Source organism: Indicator indicator, chromosome 6 (genome assembly GCF_027791375.1).
Source record: "Indicator indicator isolate 239-I01 chromosome 6, UM_Iind_1.1, whole genome shotgun sequence".
In the NCBI taxonomy this organism is placed as follows: Eukaryota; Metazoa; Chordata; class Aves; order Piciformes; family Indicatoridae; genus Indicator; species Indicator indicator.
The window spans coordinates 39,935-59,749 of NC_072015.1; the positions used below are offsets into that span (position 1 = coordinate 39,935).

A 19,815-nucleotide genomic window follows, 5' to 3' on the forward strand; every position below is an offset into this window, starting at 1 on the left:
CTCCTAGCAAAACTGGATAGGTGTGAGGCTGAGCATTCTCTCACTGCTGCCTCCAGCTCCTTGGCTGTCCCTGTGATGAGGGAGCTGAGCCTGGGGCACTGTTGGGCTGCTGTGGCCTCTGTGCTGCTGCCTCACTGCTTAGCTGCTGCTGTTTCCCACAGGAAGACAGTGACCCAGCAGTGCACGAGAGCCTGAGCATAGAGAACACCCTGTGGGCAAGCACTGTGGTGGCTTCAGGTAGGTGTTGGGATGAATCCAGCTGGAAACTTCCCTGGGAGGGGCTTCTTGTTCCTAAAGTGGGAAATGTTCCTCAGCTCTGCCCTGCCATGCCAACAGCTCACTGCTGCTCTGCCAGCTGCCTTCTCATGGCTTCCCTCTGGCCTTGAATCTGCTCCTCACAGGTTTTGGGCCTTTGGAATCCTCCTCAGTCGTTGAGGGCTTTGGAACTTAAGCTTTGGGCTTTTTTTTTTTCACCATAAGGGCTGTCCCCAGAACCTCACTGAAGTCACTGATTCCCTGAGTTTAACTAAAACTTCAGGTGGGGAAAATCATAGACTGAAATTTTCACCCAGGGCTTGGACCCAGGGGCTTTAAAACTTCTTTAAAACTTCTAAGCTTCCAAGTTGTAGACTAGAAACTGAGAAGCTTTGAACTGGAGCTGGAAGACACTGAACTGGGAAAGTTTGAACTGAGAACCTGTGAACTGGAATTGGGAAAGCTTGAACTGAAACTGGAAAACATTGGACTGGGAAACTTTGAAGTGGAACTGGGAAAATTTGAAGTGAAGCTGGAGGTGAATGGAAGCAGTGCTCCTTAAAACGTGTCTTGGAATGTCTTTGTCTCTTCTGAGGAGTCTTCTGAAGGCTTAATGGTTTGTGAAGGAATTGGGTTCACCATTAATGTCTAGATCCTTTCAAACCCCAGCAGGATGTGTCCCCGTGTGCCCTGCCCTAGCTGATCCTGCTCTGATAGAGGGTTGGGCTCAATGACCTCCAGAGGTCCTATCCATGCCCTGTGATTAGAGAACCATGGCAGAAGATGATTCTTGTGCTGGAGTTTGATTTTGAAGAATGGAAGAAGACTCTGAAGGAGACCTTGGGCAGCTCAGTGACTGATAGGACCTGGAAATGCTGAATGGCTTCTTCAAGGCTGCAAATAAAATTTGCAGGGCAAGGCATCAGCTGTGGTGCCAGGATGGGTGTGCAGGGCAGGTTTGGAGTGTGCAGGTTCTGCTTCATCTTCTTAAGAGAGGGGATTCTGCCCCTGGGCTCTGCTCTGCTCTGCTCACACCTCACCTCCAATCCTGCCTCCAGCTCTGCTGGCCCCAGCAGGAGGAGGACACAGAGCTGCAGGAGAGAGGCCAGAGGAGGCCACAAGGCGCTGCAAGGGCTGGAGCAGCTCTGCTGGGAGCACAGGCTGAGGGAGCTGGGGGTGTGCAGCCTGCAGAGGAGAAGGCTCCAGGGGCACCTCAGAGCTGCCTGCCAGGACCTGAAGGCATCCTGCAGGAAGGGATCCTGCAGAGGGACTTTTGCTGAGGGGGTCTGGAGCCAGGCCAAGGGGGAATGGTTTGGAGCTGAGGCAGAGCAGGGGGAGGCTGGAGCTGAGGCAGAAGTTCTGCAGTGCCAGGCGGGTGAGACTCTGGCACAGGCTGCCCAGGGAGGCTGTGGCTGCCTCCTGCCTGGGGGTGCTGAAGGCCAGGCTGGATGAGGCCTTGAGCAGCTGAGTCCAGCTGAGAGGTGTCCCTGGGCATGGAGGGGAGCTTGGAGGAAAGGAGCTCTGAGCTCCCTTCCAGCCTGAGCCATTCTGTGACTCTGATTTTCCTCCTTCCAGTTATGAAATTTGTGCTGAGTTTCCTGCTTTCCCACCAAACACTCTGCACCAGGCAGGAGAGCCCAGGGCCTGCAGGACAGCTGCCAAGGGCATAGAGAGGGTGAAGGTCAGGCTAAGAGGAGTGCTGGGGGAGTTGGGTGGGGAACACCTCAGGAAAGCTGAGCTCTGCTTGCTGATGCCTTGGCACTGCTAGAGGGGGAAAACCACAAATCAATCAGCTTGCAGATCAATGACAGGAAGCATTGAAAGGTTTGAAGGGTCTCACCACCCTTCAGCTGGATGCAGATTGCCAGGAAAATATTCCGGAGACTCCCAAGGATTGGTCCTAAAAAAAAGTCAAACAATAAATTTCCAGAGCAGTGAAAAGGAGAAGAAAAATTTTGCTGTAATTGAAAACTGTTTTTTATTTCCTTTTTTTTTTTTTTTTTTTATTTTGGGCAACCAAAAGATGGGTTCAGCACAATCCAGGGCCTCCAACAGCTGAGGCCCTGCTGAGGCCACAGCTGGAGTGTTGTGCCCAGTGCCCAGTTCCAGAGGGGCAGGGAAGTGCTGAAGAGAGTCCAGGGGAGGCCACAAAGCTGCTGAGGAGCCTGGAGCTGTGAGAGCAAAGGCTGAGGGGCTATTGAGCCTGGAGAAAGAGCAGCCCCAGAGGGCATCTGAGCAATGCTCAGCAAGAACTAAAGGCTGGGTGGCAAGAGGCTGGGGCCAGACTCTGCTCAGTGGTGCTCAGGGACAGGACAAGGGGCAGTGGGCACAAAGTGGAACCCAGGAGGCTCCATCTGAACAGGAGGAGAAACTTGTTTGGTGTGAGGGTGCTGGAGGCCTGGAGCAGGCTGCCCAGAGAGGTTGTGGAGTCTCCTCTGGAGAGCTTCCAAACCCCACTGGGCATGGTCCTGGGCAGCCTGCCCTGGATGGCCCTGCTCTGGCTGGGGGGTTGGACTGGGTGATCTCCAGAGGTCACTTCCAGCCCCTTCTGTTCATCTTTGTGCTCCTCCTGAAGGGCAGTGGCTGCCTTGGGCTGGGGTAGGGCCAGTAGTCATCCTCAGCTGACCCAGAGTGGCTCAGTCTGTGGGACTGTAACAGAGTCACAGAATGGGTTGGGCTGGGAGGGACCTGCAGAGGTCCCCCAGCCCCACCCCCTGCACTCAGCAGGGACATCCTCCCCTACAGCAGGTTGCTCACAGCCTTCTCCAGCCTCCCCTTGAACATCTCCAGGCCTGGGGCCTCAACCTCCTCCCTGGGCAACCTGCTGCAGTGTTCCAGCAGCCTCCTGCTGCACAACTTGTTCCTCACATCCAATCTCCATCTGCTCTGCTCTCATTTCAAACCATTGCAGGAAGGGAGGCAAGAAGGTAAGAAGGGAGGCAAGACAGGCAGGAAGGGAAGGCAAGAAGGCAGACAAGGAAGAGGTGGAACTACTGAAAGTATCAGAGCAGAAGAATTGGATGGAGAAGCAGAATGAGCCAAAGAGAAGGGCAGAGAGAAGCAGGGGAGGTGGAACACAAAGCAGAGGCCTGGTGCTGGCAGGGCCACACTGAGAGATAACGCTGTGGATCCAGCAGGCAATGAGAGCCCTTCTATCCATGGGATGTGTTTGGGGGGGACTGAATTCCTGCAGGCTTTAATCCAGAGACATTTTGGGGTTCTTCCATCCATGGGATGTGTTTGGGGGACTGAATTCCTGCAGCTTTTATTCCAGAGACATTTTGGGGTTCTTCCATCCATGGGATGTGTTTGGGGGACTGAATTCCTGCAGCTTTTATTCCAGAGACATTTTGGTGTTCTTCAATCCATGGGATGTGTTTGGGGGACTGAATTCCTGCAGCTTTGAATCCAGAGACATTTTGGGGCTCTTTCTTCCAATTAATGTTTTGGAGGGGACTGAACTCCTGCAGGTCTTAATGCAGAGACAATTTTCAACGATTAAGAGCAATTCCCAATGCTGCAGAAATTCCCCCCCTGGAAGTTCTTGCCCTTGCCCCCTCCTCCTGTGCTCTCTTTGTTTTGCAGGCACTGTCATTGGTGTTGTCATTTACACAGGCAAGGAAACTCGGAGTGTGATGAACACGTCCAACCCAAAGAACAAGGTCAGTTCCTGGGACACTTCCTACTGCTTTGGTTTGGTCATAAAACTTCAAACCTGCTGTAAAAAACACCCAAAACTTGCTGGGTGAGCAGGGCTGAGCTGAGCTTTGCTGGCAGAGGTGAGTTCTGCACCTCCCCTGTGGGGACAGGCTGGGAGAGCTGGGGCTGTGCAGCCTGGAGAAGAGAAGGCTCCAGGGGGACCTTAGAGCTGCCTGCCAGGACCTGAAGGGGCTCCAGGAGAGCTGGGGAAGGACTTTGGACAAGGGCTGGGAGTGCCAGGATGAGGGACAATGGCTTTGAGCTGGGAGAGGGGAGATTGAGGCTGGAGATGAAGAAGAAATTCTTGAAGGTGAGGCTGGGGAGACACTGGCACAGGTTGCCCAGGGAGGCTGTGGATGTCCCCTCCCTGGGGTGTTCCAGGGCAGGCTGGATGAGGCCTGGAGCAAGCTGGGCTGGTGGGAGATGTCCCTGCCCATGGCAAGGGCTTGGAGGAGATTATCTCTGAGGTCCCTCCCAACCCAACCCATTCTCTGATTCCATGACCTGCTTCTGTGGGCAGGAGGAGAGCTCTCCAGGCCCTGAGATCTCCTCTCTTTGCCTTGGCCCTCTCAGCTCTCTTTCAGCAGCTGAACTGTGCCCCTGGAGGTACTGAAGGCCTTCTGTGGGTGGTGCAGCACACAGTTCCCTCAGCTGCCTCCAATGGCCCTTAGGTGCCATCTGCTGCCAGCTCCAAGTGCCTCTGCCAGCTGCTGCTGATTGCTGTCCCCTGCACCTTGCAGGCACTGAGACACTTGGCTGGCAGCAAAGCAGGGAGCAGCAGCCCCCAGGATTCCTTTGGTAATAGTGATAATTGACATTAGATTAAATCACTACAGTACCTTCATATTATTACTGATATTAATCAATGAAGGGCATTAATTGAGGTGGCCTTCAGGGTTTAATTATGAGGGCTCAGCCTGGCACCCAAAGGTAACACCCAGGATTTCTTTATTAATCTAATAATCAATGAAGGGCATCAGTTAATGGAGGTAGCCTTCAGGGTTGTGTTCTGGGGGCTCAGCCTGGCACCCCAAGGTAATACTCAGGACTTCTTCAGTAACATTAATAACCAAGGGAGGACATGCATTAACAGAAGTGGCCTTTAGTGTTTTATTGTGGGGGCTCAGCCTGGCACCCACTGCTGTGTTGAGTGTCTTGCTGATCTCCCTGCTCTCCAGCCTGGTTTCTCCCCTCTTCTACCACCCTTCTGTCATCTTCCTAGGATTTTGGTTTTGGGGGTGAGCTGTGAGAAGCCCAGGCAGGGCCAGCAGCCTGCATCAGCACCTCCAGGAGTGCATTTTCCTGGTGGTTCAGCAGCCGTAGGAGGGCTCTCCTGGCTCTGCAGGCTCTGTCCCCTGTGGCAGTGGCCCAGCTGATGCTGGGGATCTGCAGAGCTATGGGGATCAAAGAGTTTACCAAATGAAGGCAGCTGTGTTTCCCTACATCCTGTGGCTTCCTGACATGCATCATTAAACCTTATTAAGCCACTTCCTTGGTTGGGTTTTTTTTTTCCCCTCTCCCCCCTCCCCACTTCTTTTTTAACAAAGATTCTTGCAGGTCCTGAACCTTTTGCATATTAAAACATTTTCTGCCCCTCCAAGTGGAAATGATTTGCTTTTATTGCAGAGTGTCAGCTCGCTCTGGCTTCTTGCTGCCTGCTAATTGGTACTTTGCAGAAGTGTAATCACAGTGAAATAACCACTCTGAGCCTGGCTTTATTTGGGGGTTTAATACAAGACCCTTTGCACCAGGAGCTGTCAGGTCTGGGCAGCTCCTTACACCACTTCCAGCTCCTTGGGGCTTGCTCTGGCAAACCCTTTGCTATCAAAGAGCTCAGGAAGTGGCTTTCAGATGAAGACAGCACAGAGCAGGAGGTCACTCTGGGTGGTGGGAGAAGATTGTTGGGGTGTGGTGGCCTAATAATAACCAAGCTGCTTCAGCTGATAGTCACAGAATCAGAGAGGGGCTCAGGTGAGAAGAGATCTCAGAAATATCTCCTCCAACTCCCTACCAGGGGCAGGGACACCTCCCACCAGCCCAGCTTGCTCCAGGCCTCATCCAGCCTGGCTTGGAACACCTCCAGGCAGGAGACATCCACAGCCTCCCTGGGCAGCCTGTGCCAGTCTCTCCCCACCCTCACTCTCAACAATTTCTTCCTCATTTCCAGTCTCACTCTCCCCTCTCCCAGCTCTCCTAGAGCCCCTTCAGGTACTGGAAGGCTGCTCTGAGGTCTCCCTGGAGCCCTCTCTGCTCCAGGCTGAACAGCCCCAACTCTCCCAGCCTGTCCCCTCATGGGAGGTTCTGCAGCCTCTGATCATCTTGGTGGCCTCCTCTGGACCCTCTCTAGCAGTTCCAGGGACTTCTTGTGCTGGGGACACCAGAGTTGGAGGCAGTGCTGCAGGTGGGGTCTGAGCAGAGGGGCAGAATCCCTTCCCTGTGCTGCTGCTCTCCCTGCTCTGGATGCAGCTCAGCACTCAGCTGCCTGCTGGGCTGCCAGGGACCATTGCTGGCTCCTGGGCAGTTTGTCACCAACTGACACCCCCAAGGCCTTCTCCTGCAGGCTGCTCTCCAGCCATACCTCACCCAGCCTGGATTGGTGCTTGGGATTGCCCTGACCCAGCTGCAGGAACCTTGCCCTTGGCCTTGATGAACGGGATGGGATGGGATGGGATGGGATGGGATGGGATGGGATGGGATGGGGGTGGTCTGGACAAGAAGTCTGCAAGTGACAGCTCCTAGCAGGAGGAGGTGAGTTGCTGATTCAGCACAACCCTTCCATGGAGGGCAGAGCTTTTGTAGCCTTTTCATTCCCTCCATCCAGCCTGGGCAGGTTTTTATCACTTTGCAGCGTGGCAAATGGCACAGCACAGCTGGAGAACATCTGGTCACACAGCAGCTGGCTGCTGGGGTTGCAGCCCTGTGGCTGTGTGAAGTTCTGGGAAGTGTTCATCTTCTTGGAGCTAACAGCCTTAGAGTTGTCAAAATCCTTTCAGACAGGTCCAGTGCTGTGCTGGCTGAGAGCTCTGGAAGGCAGCAGCTGGCACCAACCATCAGCACCCTCTGCTGCCGCTCTGCCTGCACTGCTGCAGGGCTCCCTCCCAGCCTCCAGCCCGAGGGAATGCTGAGAGGGGCAGAGGGAAAGGCAGAGAGGAGAGGAGGAAAATAAAGAAGGGAAAGGAAAATGCTGAAAGGGGGAAAGGAAATTAAAGGAAAGGAGAATGCTGAAAGGAGGAGAGGGAAATGCAGAAAGGGGAAGAACTTCCTCAGCTCCAGCCTCCCCCTGCTCTGCCTCAGCTCCAAACCATTCCCGCTTGGCCTGGCTCCAGACCCCCTTAGCAAAAGTCCCTCTGCAGAATCCCTTCCTGCAGGATGCCTTCAGGTCCTGGCAGGCAGCTCTGAGGTGCCCCTGGAGCCTTCTCTTCTGCAGGCTGCACACCCCCAGCTCCCTCAGCCTGTGCTCCCAGCAGAGCTGCTCCAGCCCTTGCAACATCTTTCTGGCTTCTCTCCACAGCTCTGTGTCCTCCTCCTGCTGGGGCCAGCAGAGCTGGAGGCAGGATTGGAGGTGAGGTGTGAGCAGAGCAGAGCCCAGGGGCAGAATCCCCTCTGCTGCCCTCTGCCCACACTCCTCTGGCTGCAGCCCAGCTCACAGCTGCCTGAGGGCTGCAGGAGGGCACTGCTGGCTCCTGGGGAGCTGCTCAGCATCCAGCACCCCCAAGGCTCTTTCTTCAGGGCTGCTTTCACCCCACTCAGCACTCAGCCTGGATTGGAGAGATTCCAGAGGAGGCCATAAAGATGATCCATCGGCTGGAGAACCTCCACTGTGGGGACAGGCTGCAGGAGCTGGGGGTGTTCAGCCTGGAGAAGAGAAGGCTCCAGACAGATCTTAGAGATGCCTGCAAGGACCTGAAGGGGCTCCAGGAGAGCTGGGGAGGGACTTTGGACAAAAGCACTGGAGTGAGAGGATAGGGAGTGATGGCTTCAGACTGGAAGGAACTTGGCTGTGAGGAAATTTCTTCCCTATGAGAGTGGTGAGGCACTGGAACAGGTTGTCCAGAGAAGTTCTGGAGGCTCCAAGCCTGGCAGTGTTCCAGGCCAGGCTGGATGAGGTCTGGAGCAGCCTGGGCTAGTGGGAGGTGTCCGTGCCCATGGCAGGGGTTGGAGCTGGATGACCTTCAAGGTCCCTTCTAACCCAACTTACTCTATGGTTCTATGATCTTCAAGGTCCCTTCTAGCCCAACCCAGTCTATGATTCCAGATGACTTTTGATGGCTGCCAGTGGATTTCATCCTGACAGCTCAAGAATGTTTCATTAGCTGGAGTGCTGAGGCACAGAATGAAATCAATTCATTGTCTTCCAGTGCCTCCTAGGAACTGATTTTTGGAGACCTGGAGGATGTTTTTCTCTCCATTCTTGGGGTTTTTGCCTTCTGGAGTAGTTTGGCAGCTCCCACTGTCCTGCCCTGCTCTTTCTACTGCTCTGCTTTACTCCTGGGGGAAGGCAAACACCTAACTGACTGTGGCCAACACAAAGAGGCTGACATGAGCCAAATGTTCTTCGTCAAAGGATTCTTTCTGTCATTTTTTTTTCATCATCCCCAACTCTTTTTTTGGTTTGTTTTTCCTCCTCCTCACACATTTCCCACCCCCATTTGGTTGGTTGGCTTCCAACCTCCCTCATCAGCCTTCATCAATTAGAAAGGGATCAATGCTTGGAGTCAGCTCCGTGTTGGTGTGCAGGGCACTACATATAGTGGCTCTCTCCCCTCCCAAAAGTGGAATTGTTGCAATAAAAAAAAGCTTTTTGTTCTGGGCTGGGGGTGCTGAGGGGCAGAGGTAGACAAAGCAAAGTGTGAGGCAGTGGTTGTGCATCTGGTGAGACAGAGATTCTTTATTTTATTACACACACACAGAAGGGGAGGAAAAAATAAAGCCCCAACCATAGAAGGCTCAGATTAAATCATTCCTTTCACTTTTTAATGGGATTTGGATGAATAGAGTTAAAAAATATGCACTTTGCATTCCTTGATAGCATCTTTAGGTTGAGGTAATTGAGTCTTTTGGGGTTTTTTTCCCCTCCTCTCTTTTCCAACCCCTGACTGAATGAATAATGAACTTCATCTGATCCGCAGCCAGGCCTGAAACTTTAGGGCTGCCTTTGTCAGCTCCAAAGGATCCAGGCCCTTTGAAACATGGCTCTGCCTCCCTGGCTTGAATTTGTCTTCATTTTAATCCTTCCCCCCAGCTCCTACAATCAAAAAAAGCCCCAACCCAACCCCTGTTTTTCTCAACTCAAGCATGAACCATGTAGGTGGTTGAGGCAGCAGAAATGGCCAGAGAGGAGCTCTGGAGGTGCTGGAAGGTGGCCAGAGAAGGGCCAGGAGGATGAGCAGAGGGCTGGAGCTGCTCTGGAGACAAACAGAGAGTTGGGGTTGTGCAGTCTGGAGAGGAGAAGGCTCCCAGGAGACTACAACAGGACAGGTTGGGAGGGGATCTGCTGGAGAGCAGCCCCAAGGAGGAGAAGTGCTGGTGGGCAGCAAGTTCTGCATGGCACAGCAATGTGCCCTGGGGGCCAAGAAGGCCAAGGGGGTCCTGGGGGGCATTCAGAGGAGTGTGGCCAGCAGAGCCAGGGAGCTTCTCCTCCCCTTCTGCTCTGCCCTGCTCAGACCTCCCCTGCAATATTGCATCCAGCTCTGGGCTGCCCAGGTCAGGAGGGACAGGGAGCTGCTGGAGAGAGTCCAAGGGAGGGCTGCAAGGATGCTGAAGGGCCTGGAGCAGTGCCTGGGGAGGAGAGGCTGAGAGCCCTGGGGGTGCTTAGTGTGGAGAGGAGAAGGCTGAGAGGGATCTGCTCAATGTCTCTCAAGAGCTGAGGGCTGGGGGTCAGGAGGGAGGGGACAGGGACAGGCTCTGCTCAGCTGCACCCTGGCATAGGACAAGAGGCAATGGATGGAAACTGCAGCGCAGGAGGTTCCACCTCAACAGGAGGAGGAACTTCTTCCCTGGGAGGGTGCCAGAGGCCTGGAGCAGGCTTCCCAGAGAGGTTGTGGAGTCTCCTTGTCTGGAGCCTTTGCAGCCCTGTCTGGATGTGTTGCTGTGTGCCCTGTGCTGGATTCTCTGGTCCTGCTCTGGCAGGGGCTTGGACTGGAAGCTCTCCAGACATCCCTTCCAACCCCTGACATCCTCTGATCCTGTGACCAGGGTGGTGAGACTCTGGCACAGGCTGCCCAGGGAGCCTGCGGATGACACAAGGCCAGGCTGGATGAGGCTTGGAGTAGCTCAGACATTTCCCTGGGCATGGTGGGGAGGTTGGAGGAGATAAGCTCTGAGCTCCCTTCCAAGTCATGATCCTGTGATGTTCAGGGATGAACAGGCTGCCATGGGAGCACATTTAGAAGCTGCAGTGTGCTGGTGGTAGAAATCAGGAGGGAGCTGGGTTGGGTTGGAAGGAACCTTAAAGCTCATCCAGTTCCAACCCCTTGCCCTGGGCAGGGACCCCTCCCACCACCCCAGGCTGCTCAAGGCCTCATCCAGCCTGGCCTGGAAGCCCTGCAGGGAGGGGACATCCCCAGCTGCCCCTGCTGCACTGAGTGCTCTGATTCCCACAGGCAGGAACAGCACAGCAGCAGTGGCTGGGGTTTGGGACACAGGGGAAGAAAAAAAACAAACTGCTGAGTAACTTCTTTCCTGCCTCTTCCCTAGGTTGGTTTGCTGGACCTGGAGTTGAACCAACTGACCAAAGCCCTGTTCCTGGCTCTGGTGGCACTCTCTGTGGTGATGGTCACCCTGCAAGGCTTTGTGGGGCCCTGGTACCGCAACCTCTTCCGCTTCCTCCTGCTCTTCTCCTACATCATCCCCATCAGGTGGGGCAGAGCAAAGGGACAGGGCAGGGGGAAAAAGGGAGAACAGAGGAGCAATTTGAGCATGCAGCAGAGAATGGCCCAGGCTGGAAAGGAGCTCAGGGATCAGAGTCACAGAATGGCTCAGGCTGGGAAGGAGCTCAGGGATCAGAGTCACAGAATGGCCCAGGCTGGGAGGGAGCTCAGGGATCAGAGTCACAGAATGGCTCAGGCTGGGAAGGAGCTCAGGGAGCAGAGTCACAGAATGGCCCAGGCGTGGGAAGGAGCTCAGGGATCAGAGTCACAGAATGGCTCAGGCAGGGAAGGAGCTCAGGGATCAGAGTCACAGAATGGCTCAGGCTGGGAAGGAGCTCAGGGATCAGAGTCACAGAATGGCTCAGGCTGGGAAGGACTTCAGGGATCAGAGTCACAGAATGGCTCAGGCTGGGAAGGAGCTCAGGGATCAGAGTCACAGAATGGCTCAGGCTAGGAAGGACTTCAGGGATCAGAGTCACAGAATGGCTCAGGCTGGGAAGGAGCTCAGAGCTCCTCTCCTCCAAGCTCCCCACCCAGATGTTCAGTGTCCCTGAATGAGGCTTTCTTGCAGGGCAGCCTTGCTTGCTGTCCTGGGGAAGGGAATTGATCTTATCAGGGAGCTGGGGGGTGGGGAGAAGGTGCCAACAAATCTGCTGATCCTGGGGGGATGGCTGTGCAGCAGAGCAATCCTGCTGGATCTGCTTGTGTCTAATGTTCAGCCTGCTGGGGCTATCAGGGAGATCTGATCCCGGGCTGGCATGAATGTATTCATAAGGATACAGCCCTGGGACACTTGAGAACACAGCTTTAGGAAACAGCTATGCAAATGAGCTCGGGGGGAAGCTTCAATTTGCTTTTCAATGCCCTCGGGCTGGGAGTGCTCATTCAGGGCTGGAAGTGTTCCCTCAGGGCTGGAAGTGTTCCCTCAGGGCTGGAAGTGTTCCCTCAAGGCTGGAAGTGTTCCCTCAGAGCTGGAATTGTTCCCTCAGGGCTGGAAGCATTCCCTCAGGGCTGGGAATGTTCCCTCAGGGCTGGAAGTGTTTCTTTCAGGGCTGGGAATGTTCCCTCAGGGCTGGAAGTGTTCCCTCAAGGCTGGAAGTGTTCCTTCAGGGCTGGAAGCGTTCCCTCAGGGCTGGAATTGTTCCCTCAGGGCTGGGAATGTTCTCTGCAGGGCTTGGAATGTTCCCTTCAGGACTGGAAGTGTTCCCTCAGGGCTGGAAGTGTTCCCTTAGGGCTGGAAGTGTTCCCTCAGGGCTGTTTCAATTCCTGTTTGAACTGGTTTGAATTCCTGTTTGAACTGGTTTGACCTTCCCTGAGTTGAATGCAGATTCTGTGGGGATTGTTTTGTCCCTCTCCAATTCCTCATTGCCCTTCCCCCTCCAGCCTGTCCTCAGCGCCCCCCCGCCGAGTGCCCTGCAGCTCTCTCGGCCTCTCCCAGCTGCTGGAGGCATCCTCCCAAGGCTTCTGCTGCACAGAGCTCTCAGATTCCCTTTCCCCTTTCCAGGAGCCCTGGAAGGGATTTGTGGCTCTGCTCCCCCTGCCGCAGCCCCGGCACTGACTCTGCTCTCCCTTCCCTCGGCAGCCTGCGAGTGAACCTGGACATGGGGAAGGCAGCCTACGGCTGGCTGATCACGAGGGACGAGCACATCCCGGGCAGCGTGGTGCGGACCAGCACCATCCCCGAGGAGCTGGGCCGCCTGCTCTACCTGCTGAGCGACAAGACAGGTACGGGCTGCGGCGGGGGGCCTGCCGGGGGAGCTCAGCACCAGCTGGATGAGGCCTCCAGCAGCCGGGCTGTGGGGAGCTGTCCCTGCCCATGGCAGGCAGGGGGACTGGCTGAGTGTCAAGGTCCCTTCCCACCCATTCTATGACCTTCCAGGTCCCTCCCAACCCATTCTATGACCTTCCAGGCCCCTTCCAATCCATTCTGTGACCTTCAAGGTCCCTTCCAATGCATTCTGTGACCTTCAAGGTCCCTTCCCACCCATTCTATGACCTTCAAGGTCCCTCCCAACCCATTCTGTGACCTTCCAGGTCCCTTCCAACCCATTCTGTGACCTTCAAGGTCCCTCCCAACCCATTCTGTGACCTTCAAGTTTCCTCCCAACCCATTCTGTGACCTTCAAGGTCCCTCCCAACCCATTCTGTGACCTTCCAGGTCCCTTTCAACCCATTCTATGACCTTAAAGGTCCCTTCCAACTCAACCCATTCTGTGGTTCTGTGCTCTTCCTGGGCCCTTCCAGCCCACCCCACTCTGTGCCTCCATGACTGAAGCTGCTGCCTGTTTGGATGTCAGGTTCCCACCCTGCTGTGTTTCCTCAGCACACTTTCACTTCTTTCCTCTGTGGGTAGATAGCTGAAGCCCCCCCACTCCTGACCTTTCCTCTTCTCTAAGAGCCACCAGCTTCTTGCTCAGCATGGAGGGCAGAGCCCTGCCAGTGAGCCTGCTGCTCACCTGCCCAGGCTGGGTTGCAGTTAGCTAATGGTTCCCATGCTGCTAGGAACTGCTCAGTGATTTTAATTGCAGCCTTCATCAGGGTAATTGATGTACCCCTGAGTGCTGTCCCCTCCAAGGGCTGGAGAGGGGCAGTGTACAGCCTGTGCTGAGCAAGAGGGCAGCATCCTCCAAGAGCAGGAATTTTCCCACCAGGGCCCCGGGAGTTCATTCCCCACTGCTTTGGCAGCAAACCCAATGAATCCTGTCAGCTCCAGGTGACTGCTTGGGCTTGATGGCCTCAGAGAGCTCCTCCAACCTCAGCACTTCTGTAGTTCTGTGAGGAGCAGCTCCCCAGGAGCCAGCAGTGCCCTCCTGCAGCCCTCAGGCAGCTGTGAGCTGGGCTGCAGCCAGAGGAGTGTAGGCAGAGGGCAGCAGAGGGGATTCTGCCCCTGAGCTCTGCCCTGCTCACACCTCACCTCCAATCCTGCCTCCAGCTCTGCTGGCTCCAGCAGGAGGAGGCCACAGAGCTGTGGAGAGAGGCCAGAGGAGGCCAGAAAGATGCTGCAAGGGCTGGAGCAGCTCTGCTGGGAGCACAGGCTGAGGGAGCTGGGGGTGTGCAGCCTGCAGAGGAGAAGGCTCCAGGGGCACCTCAGAGCTGCCTGCCAGGACCTGAAGGCATCCTGCAGGAAGGGATCCTGCAGAGGGACTTTTGCTGAGGGGGTCTGGAGCCAGGCCAAGGGGGAATGGTTTGGAGCTGAGGCAGAGCAGGGGGAGGCTGGAGCTGAGGCAGAAGTTCTGCAGTGCCAGGGGGGTGAGACTGTGGCACAGGCTGCCCAGGGAGGCTGTGGCTGCCTCCTGCCTGGGGGTGCTCCAGGCCAGGCTGGATGAGACCTTGAGCAGCTGAGTGTAGCTGAGAGGTGTCCCTGGGCATGGAGGGGAGGTTGGAACTGGATGATCTTTAAGGTCCTTTCCAACACATTGTATGATTCTATGATTCTATGATCCTGAAGGTCCCTTCCAACCCAACCCACTCTAGGATTCTGTGATCCTTTTCCTGCATGGCTCCAAATACAAACCCTTTAAACATCTCCAGGTGGACTTTAGGACTCCAGGTGTCGACTTTAGGACTCCAGGTGTCCACTCTGAAGCCAACAGCAGAGTTCAAGGTACTAAAGAAGAGTGAAAGAGCTTTCTGGGTGACACTTGCCCAAGCCCTCCACATCCCTTCCCTGCTTTCAGGACATGGCTAAGGTGAAGAGTTCTGAGCTAAAAACCTCTGCTTGTAGAAAAGCTTCCAGAAATGCCACAACTGCTGCAGAACCATTTGACATCTTCTTTAATGAGGCCCAGAGTGGTTTGTTTGGGGCTTTGGTGTTTTTTTAACTCAGCCTTTCCTGCAGTTGTATCATTAAACACAGAGCAAAGCAAGCAAGAGGAAATTAATCTCCAAGGGAAAAGTCCTGGGGGCATCATTCCCTGGGTGGCAGCAGATGTGCACAGCCCAGCGGTTGAACTGTTTGGGTTTTTTTTCAGTTGGTTTTTGAGAAGCAGATGCAGCTCCTTCTGATCCTGGCTTCCTGGGTGGGGATTTGGAACAAGGCCAAAGAAGGGGGGAAAATAAGGCAAAAAAAGAAGGAAAAGTGAAGAACTTTGGGAGGCCTTCAGAGGGTGACAGAGTTTGCACCTGGAGCTCTGTGCTTACAGAGAGGAGGTCAGTGGGAATGGGAACATTTCCATGGAAACTGGAAGCAGAGCATTGTTGGGGTTGGGAAAGCCTTCCAAGGTCACCCAGGCCATGGCCGTGGCCTCTGAGATCACCCAGCCCAACTCCAACCCAACCCATCCATGGCCCCAAGTGCCATGGCCATGGCCTCTGAGATCACCCAGGCCAACCCCAATCCAACCCCACCATGAGCCCAAGTGCCATGGCCATGGCCTCTGAGATCACCCAGGCCAACCCCAATCCAACCCCTCCATGGCCCCAGGTGCCATGGCCATGGCCTCTGAGATCACCCAGGCCAACCCCAATCCAACGCCACCATGAGCCCAAGTGCCATGGCCATGACCTCTGAGATCACCCAGGCCAACCCCAACCCAACCCCTCCATGGCCACCCATGCCTGGAACCCCTCTGGGCTGGGGACTCCCCCATCTCCCAGGCTAACCTTGAAGGGAGCTGAGTCCAGCTCTATTCATAGCCAGATTTGTGGCAACAATCCAGGTGGTCTTGAAGGTCCCTTCCAGCCCAAACCTTTCTGTGAGCTGCCCTTAAAATTCATGGAATGGTTTGGCTTGGAAGGGACCTTCAAGATCATCCAACCCCCCCACTCCCCACCCTGTATCTCCAACCCCCCCCCGCTCCCCCCTGCCCCTTCCTCCCACCCCAGCTGGCACCTCCCTGCCAACCTGTGCTGTGTTGTCCCCCCAGGCAGGTGGCACCTGGGCTGAGGCTATCACTGAGGGGTGAGTGCTGACCCCCCCAGAGCTGTTATTTCTCTGGGTGCTGGCCCTGCTGGCTGTGTCCTGCAGGCAGGTGACCCCCCCCAGCTGAGGAGAGCCCCCCCAGGATCAAAGGAAGGCTCTGGGAAACTGCCCCTGGGCTGGGTTTGAGGGCTGAGGGCTCCTCTGCAGCTTTGTCCTTCCAGCAGTGACCACCAGGCAGAGGATGGAGGCTCTCCCCCAGCAGATGAGGCCCACACTGGCTGCCCCCTGGCTTCTGCCCCCCTTGGGCCATGCTGAGGCTGCCTGGACAGTGCCAGCTTGCTGCCTGGACCCCAGCAGCCCCCAGCTGGCTCCTCTGGCTGGAGCCAGGAGCCCCAGGGGGGCTGCAGATGTGTCCCCATGGCAACCTCATCAACCTCCCCTGGCACAGGCAAGCTGCACTCCAATCACAGCCTGAATGCCCCTCCTCTGCCCTGCCCTGTGCCCACCAGAAGGAAGCCACAGTGCAACCCTGGGGGCACTCCACCTGCTCTGGCAGGGGGAGGGAGGCACCGTGGTGGAGACTGCCAGGGCCAGCAGCTCCTCTGCAGGAGAGCAGCAAAGCTCAACCCAGAGCCCTGGGCAGGGCTGCCTGGCACTGGGGGGAGCCACAAAAGGCTCCTCAGGCTCCAGGGCTCAGCACTGCCCAGGCAGCCTGGGAGCAAGCAGAGGATGGTTGTAGATATCAAACACTGAGAGAATGGGGTGGGGAGGAAGGGACCTCAGAGGTCGTAGAACCATGGAATGGGTTGGAAGGGATGTCAGAGGTCATAGAACCATGGAATGGGTTGGAAGGGACCTGCAGAGGCCACCCAGCCCCACCCCCTGCACTCAGCAGGGACATCCTCCCCTACAGCAGGTTGCTCACAGCCTTCTCCAGCCTCACCTTGAACATCTCCAGGGATGGAGCCTCAACCCCCTCCCTGGGCAACCTGCTGCAGTGTTCCAGCAGCCTCCTGCTGCACAACTTGTTCCTCACATCCAATCTCCATCTGCTCTGCTCTCATTTCAAACCATTGCCCTTGGGCCTGTCCCTGCAGCCCTTTGGGAGCAGTCCCTCTGCAGCCTGCTTGGAGCCCCTGCAGGTCCTGGCAGGCTGCTCTGAGGTCTGCCTGGAGCCTTCTCCTCTGCAGGCTGCACACCCCCAGCTCCCTCAGCCTGTCCTATAGCAGAGGTTCCCCAGCTTCCTGATCACCTTTGTGGCCTCCTCTGGCCTCTCTCCATCAGCTCCAGGTCCTCCCTGTGCTGAGGGCTCCACAGCTGGACACAGCCCTGCAGGAGAGGTCTCCCCAGAGCAGAGCAGAGGGCAGGATCCTCTGTCTTCAGCTCTGGCAGTGGGCACAGTTCCCCTTGCTGGCTCCTGCCCAGCACCCCCCTGCACCCCAAGTCCTTCTCTGCAGGGCTGCTCTCACTCTCCTCACCCTCACCTCTCAGCCTACTTCACTTTCTCCTTTTCCATTCTTCTCTCCTCAGAAGTTTTTCTCCTCTGCTTGCTGAGAAGGGATTGAGGGAGGGCAGGACCAACCTCACTCATTTCCCATACCTCTCTACCTTCCCCCCTCCTGGAGCCTGGCATGGAGCTGGGCTGCTGTACTGGTGTCAGGAGAAAATAATCTTCCCCTATCATAATCCTGGAGCTGGCTTTGTTTCCTGCTCAGTGTTGCCTTGGGTTTGTTTTTTGGGTGTTTTTTTTACCCAAGCAGCAATTACAGAGCTGGTGGGAAGTGGATTTGACAGTTGCCTGCTGGCTGAGGCTTTGAGGAGGGTTTAATTTCACAGCCCCTGGGGAGGGTTTATTTTAATTCAGAGGCTTGGCAGAGCTCTGAGGGCAGTGAGGAGATGTTGGCATGGCTGGAGAGTCAAGAGGGTGATGAGTATTTGCTTGGAGAGCTCCTGCAGGAAACATTGCTGGACAGAGTGGGTTGGGGTTTGGTTTCTGCTGTTTAGAACTGGAGATTAGAGTCTCCTGTGTTTGCCAGGGGAAAGAGAGAGAATTCTGCCCCTGGGCGCTGCTCTGCTCACACCTCACCTCCAATCCTGCCTCCAGCTCTGCTGGCCCCAGCAGGAGGAGGACACAGAGCTGCTGGAGAGAGGCCAGAGGAGGCCACAAAGATGCTGCAAGGGCTGGAGCAGCTCTGCTGGGAGCACAGGCTGAGGGAGCTGGGGGTGTGCAGCCTGCAGAGGAGAAGGCTCCAGGGGCACCTCAGAGCTGCCTGCCAGGACCTGAAGGCATCCTGCAGGAAGGGATCCTGCAGAGGGACTTTTGCTGAGGGGGTCTGGAGCCAGGCCAAGGGGGAATGGTTTGGAGCTTAGGCAGAGCAGGGGGAGGCTGGAGCTGAGGCAGAAGTTCTGCAGTGCCAGGGGGGTGAGACTGTGGCACAGGCTGCCCAGGGAGGCTGTGGCTGCCTCCTGCCTGGGGATGCTGAAGGCCAGGCTGGATGAGGCCTTGAGCAGCTGAGTGTAGCTGAGAGGTGTCCCTGGGCATGGAGGGGAGCTTGGATGAGAGGAGCTCTGAGCTCCCTTCCAGCCTGAGCCATTCTATGGTTCTATGATCCCTGAGCTCCCTTCCTCCCTGAGCCATTCTGTGATTCCATGATTGGATTTTTCTAGTCCCTAATTAAATTCAATCAAATCATTTAACAAAACTCCTCAGTGGAAGTACAGCTCCTGAGGGCAGCAGCAGGAGTCTCCCATGGTTTGCTCTCCTCACTGCAAAGCCAAAATATCCTTCTTGTCTCTTCTGGAAAAGGAACCAAACCTTTCTGACTTGCTAGAGATCAGAAACTTGATCCCCCTGGGATATTTTCCAAGCCTGGGGATGTTCTACTTCTAATGTGAAGCTTTGGTTGTGTTATGGATAGTGTGTGGAGAATGCTCTCATACAATGGAGTCGTGGGTTGGGATGGGTTGGGTTGGGTTGGGTTGGGATGGGTTGGAAGGGGCCTTAAGATCAGAGAATCATGGAATGGTCTGGGTGGGAAGGGACCTTGAAGATCATGGAACCATGGAATGGGCTACCTGGGAAGGGACCCTCGAGCTCATCCAGTTCCACCCCCCTGCCATGGGCAGGAACACCTCCCACCAGCTCCAGGCTGCTCAAGGCCTCATCCAGCCTGATTCTGAGCACCTCCAGGGAAGAGGCAGCCACAGCCTCCCTGGGCAACTTGTTCCAGGCTATATCCAGGTGGGAATGGGTACAAACCACAGCTACAATGGGCCCCATCGAAACACCCTGGGACTTCAAAGGGGTTGCCTGGGTAGGGCACAGGACTTGTTCTATCAATCTGTGAATCATGGGTTGGGTTGGAAGGGACCTTGAAGGTCACAGAATGGGTTGGGTTGGGAAGGACCTTCAAGCTCATCCAGTGCCAACCCCCTGCCATGGGCAGGGACACCTCTCCCCAGCCCAGGCTGCTCAAGGCCTCATCCAGCCTGGTCCTGAACACCCCCAGGGATGGACATCCACAGCCTCCCTGGGCAGCCTGGGCCAGTGTCTCTCCACCCTCCCTGTCCTGAGCTTCCTCCATAAACATTCCTCTGATGACCCAAGCTGACCCTGACTCCTGCTTCCTTCCTTCCTCCCCAAGGCAGGATTTTTGGGGTGTTTGGGGTTTTTCAGCCCCTTTCCCATCCTGCTGGCTGCTGTCTGATGTTTGCCCCTGTTGCAGGAACCCTGACCCAGAACGAGATGATCTTCAAGCGCCTGCACCTGGGGACGGTGTCCTATGGCACAGACACCATGGATGAAATCCAGAGCCACATCAGCAGCTCCTACTCACAGGTAGCTCACTTCATTAATTACTCACCTCTAATTAGTGGTTTTCTGACAGCACTGGAGTGCTGCTAGTGGTGATTATGCCTGGAAGCTGTAACCAGTGAGTCCCCCCAGAGATCAGTGCTGGCTCAGGTCCTGTTCAACATCTTCATCACTGGCATTGGTGAGGGGACAGACAGAGAGGCAGAGGCAGACAGACAGACAGACAGAGTCTGCTCAGCAATTTTGCTCAGTGTACCAAACTGAGAGGCTTGGCTGAGACACCTGAAAGCTGTGAGGCCATTCAGAGACCTAGACAG

At 55.7% G+C, this 19,815-nt stretch overlaps 1 protein-coding gene across 4 annotated transcripts in view; it reads left to right on the forward strand.

Moving 5' to 3' along the window:
• The window catches only part of ATP9B (ATPase phospholipid transporting 9B (putative)), a 79,725-nt gene that overhangs the window by 27,246 nt on the left and 32,664 nt on the right, over nt 1-19,815 (forward strand). For 2 of the 4 annotated variants that reach the window (XM_054382021.1, XM_054382023.1), the window contains exons 10-14: nt 162-237; nt 3,841-3,917; nt 10,651-10,811; nt 12,406-12,548; nt 19,410-19,525. In XM_054382021.1, coding sequence (XP_054237996.1) covers nt 162-237; nt 3,841-3,917; nt 10,651-10,811; nt 12,406-12,548; nt 19,410-19,525 — 573 coding nt within the window. Of the gene's footprint in view, nt 1-161; nt 238-3,840; nt 3,918-10,650; nt 10,812-12,405; nt 12,549-19,409; nt 19,560-19,815 lie in introns of all 4 variants that reach the window. The other 2 variants (XM_054382022.1, XM_054382020.1) reach the window with 2 other exon arrangements.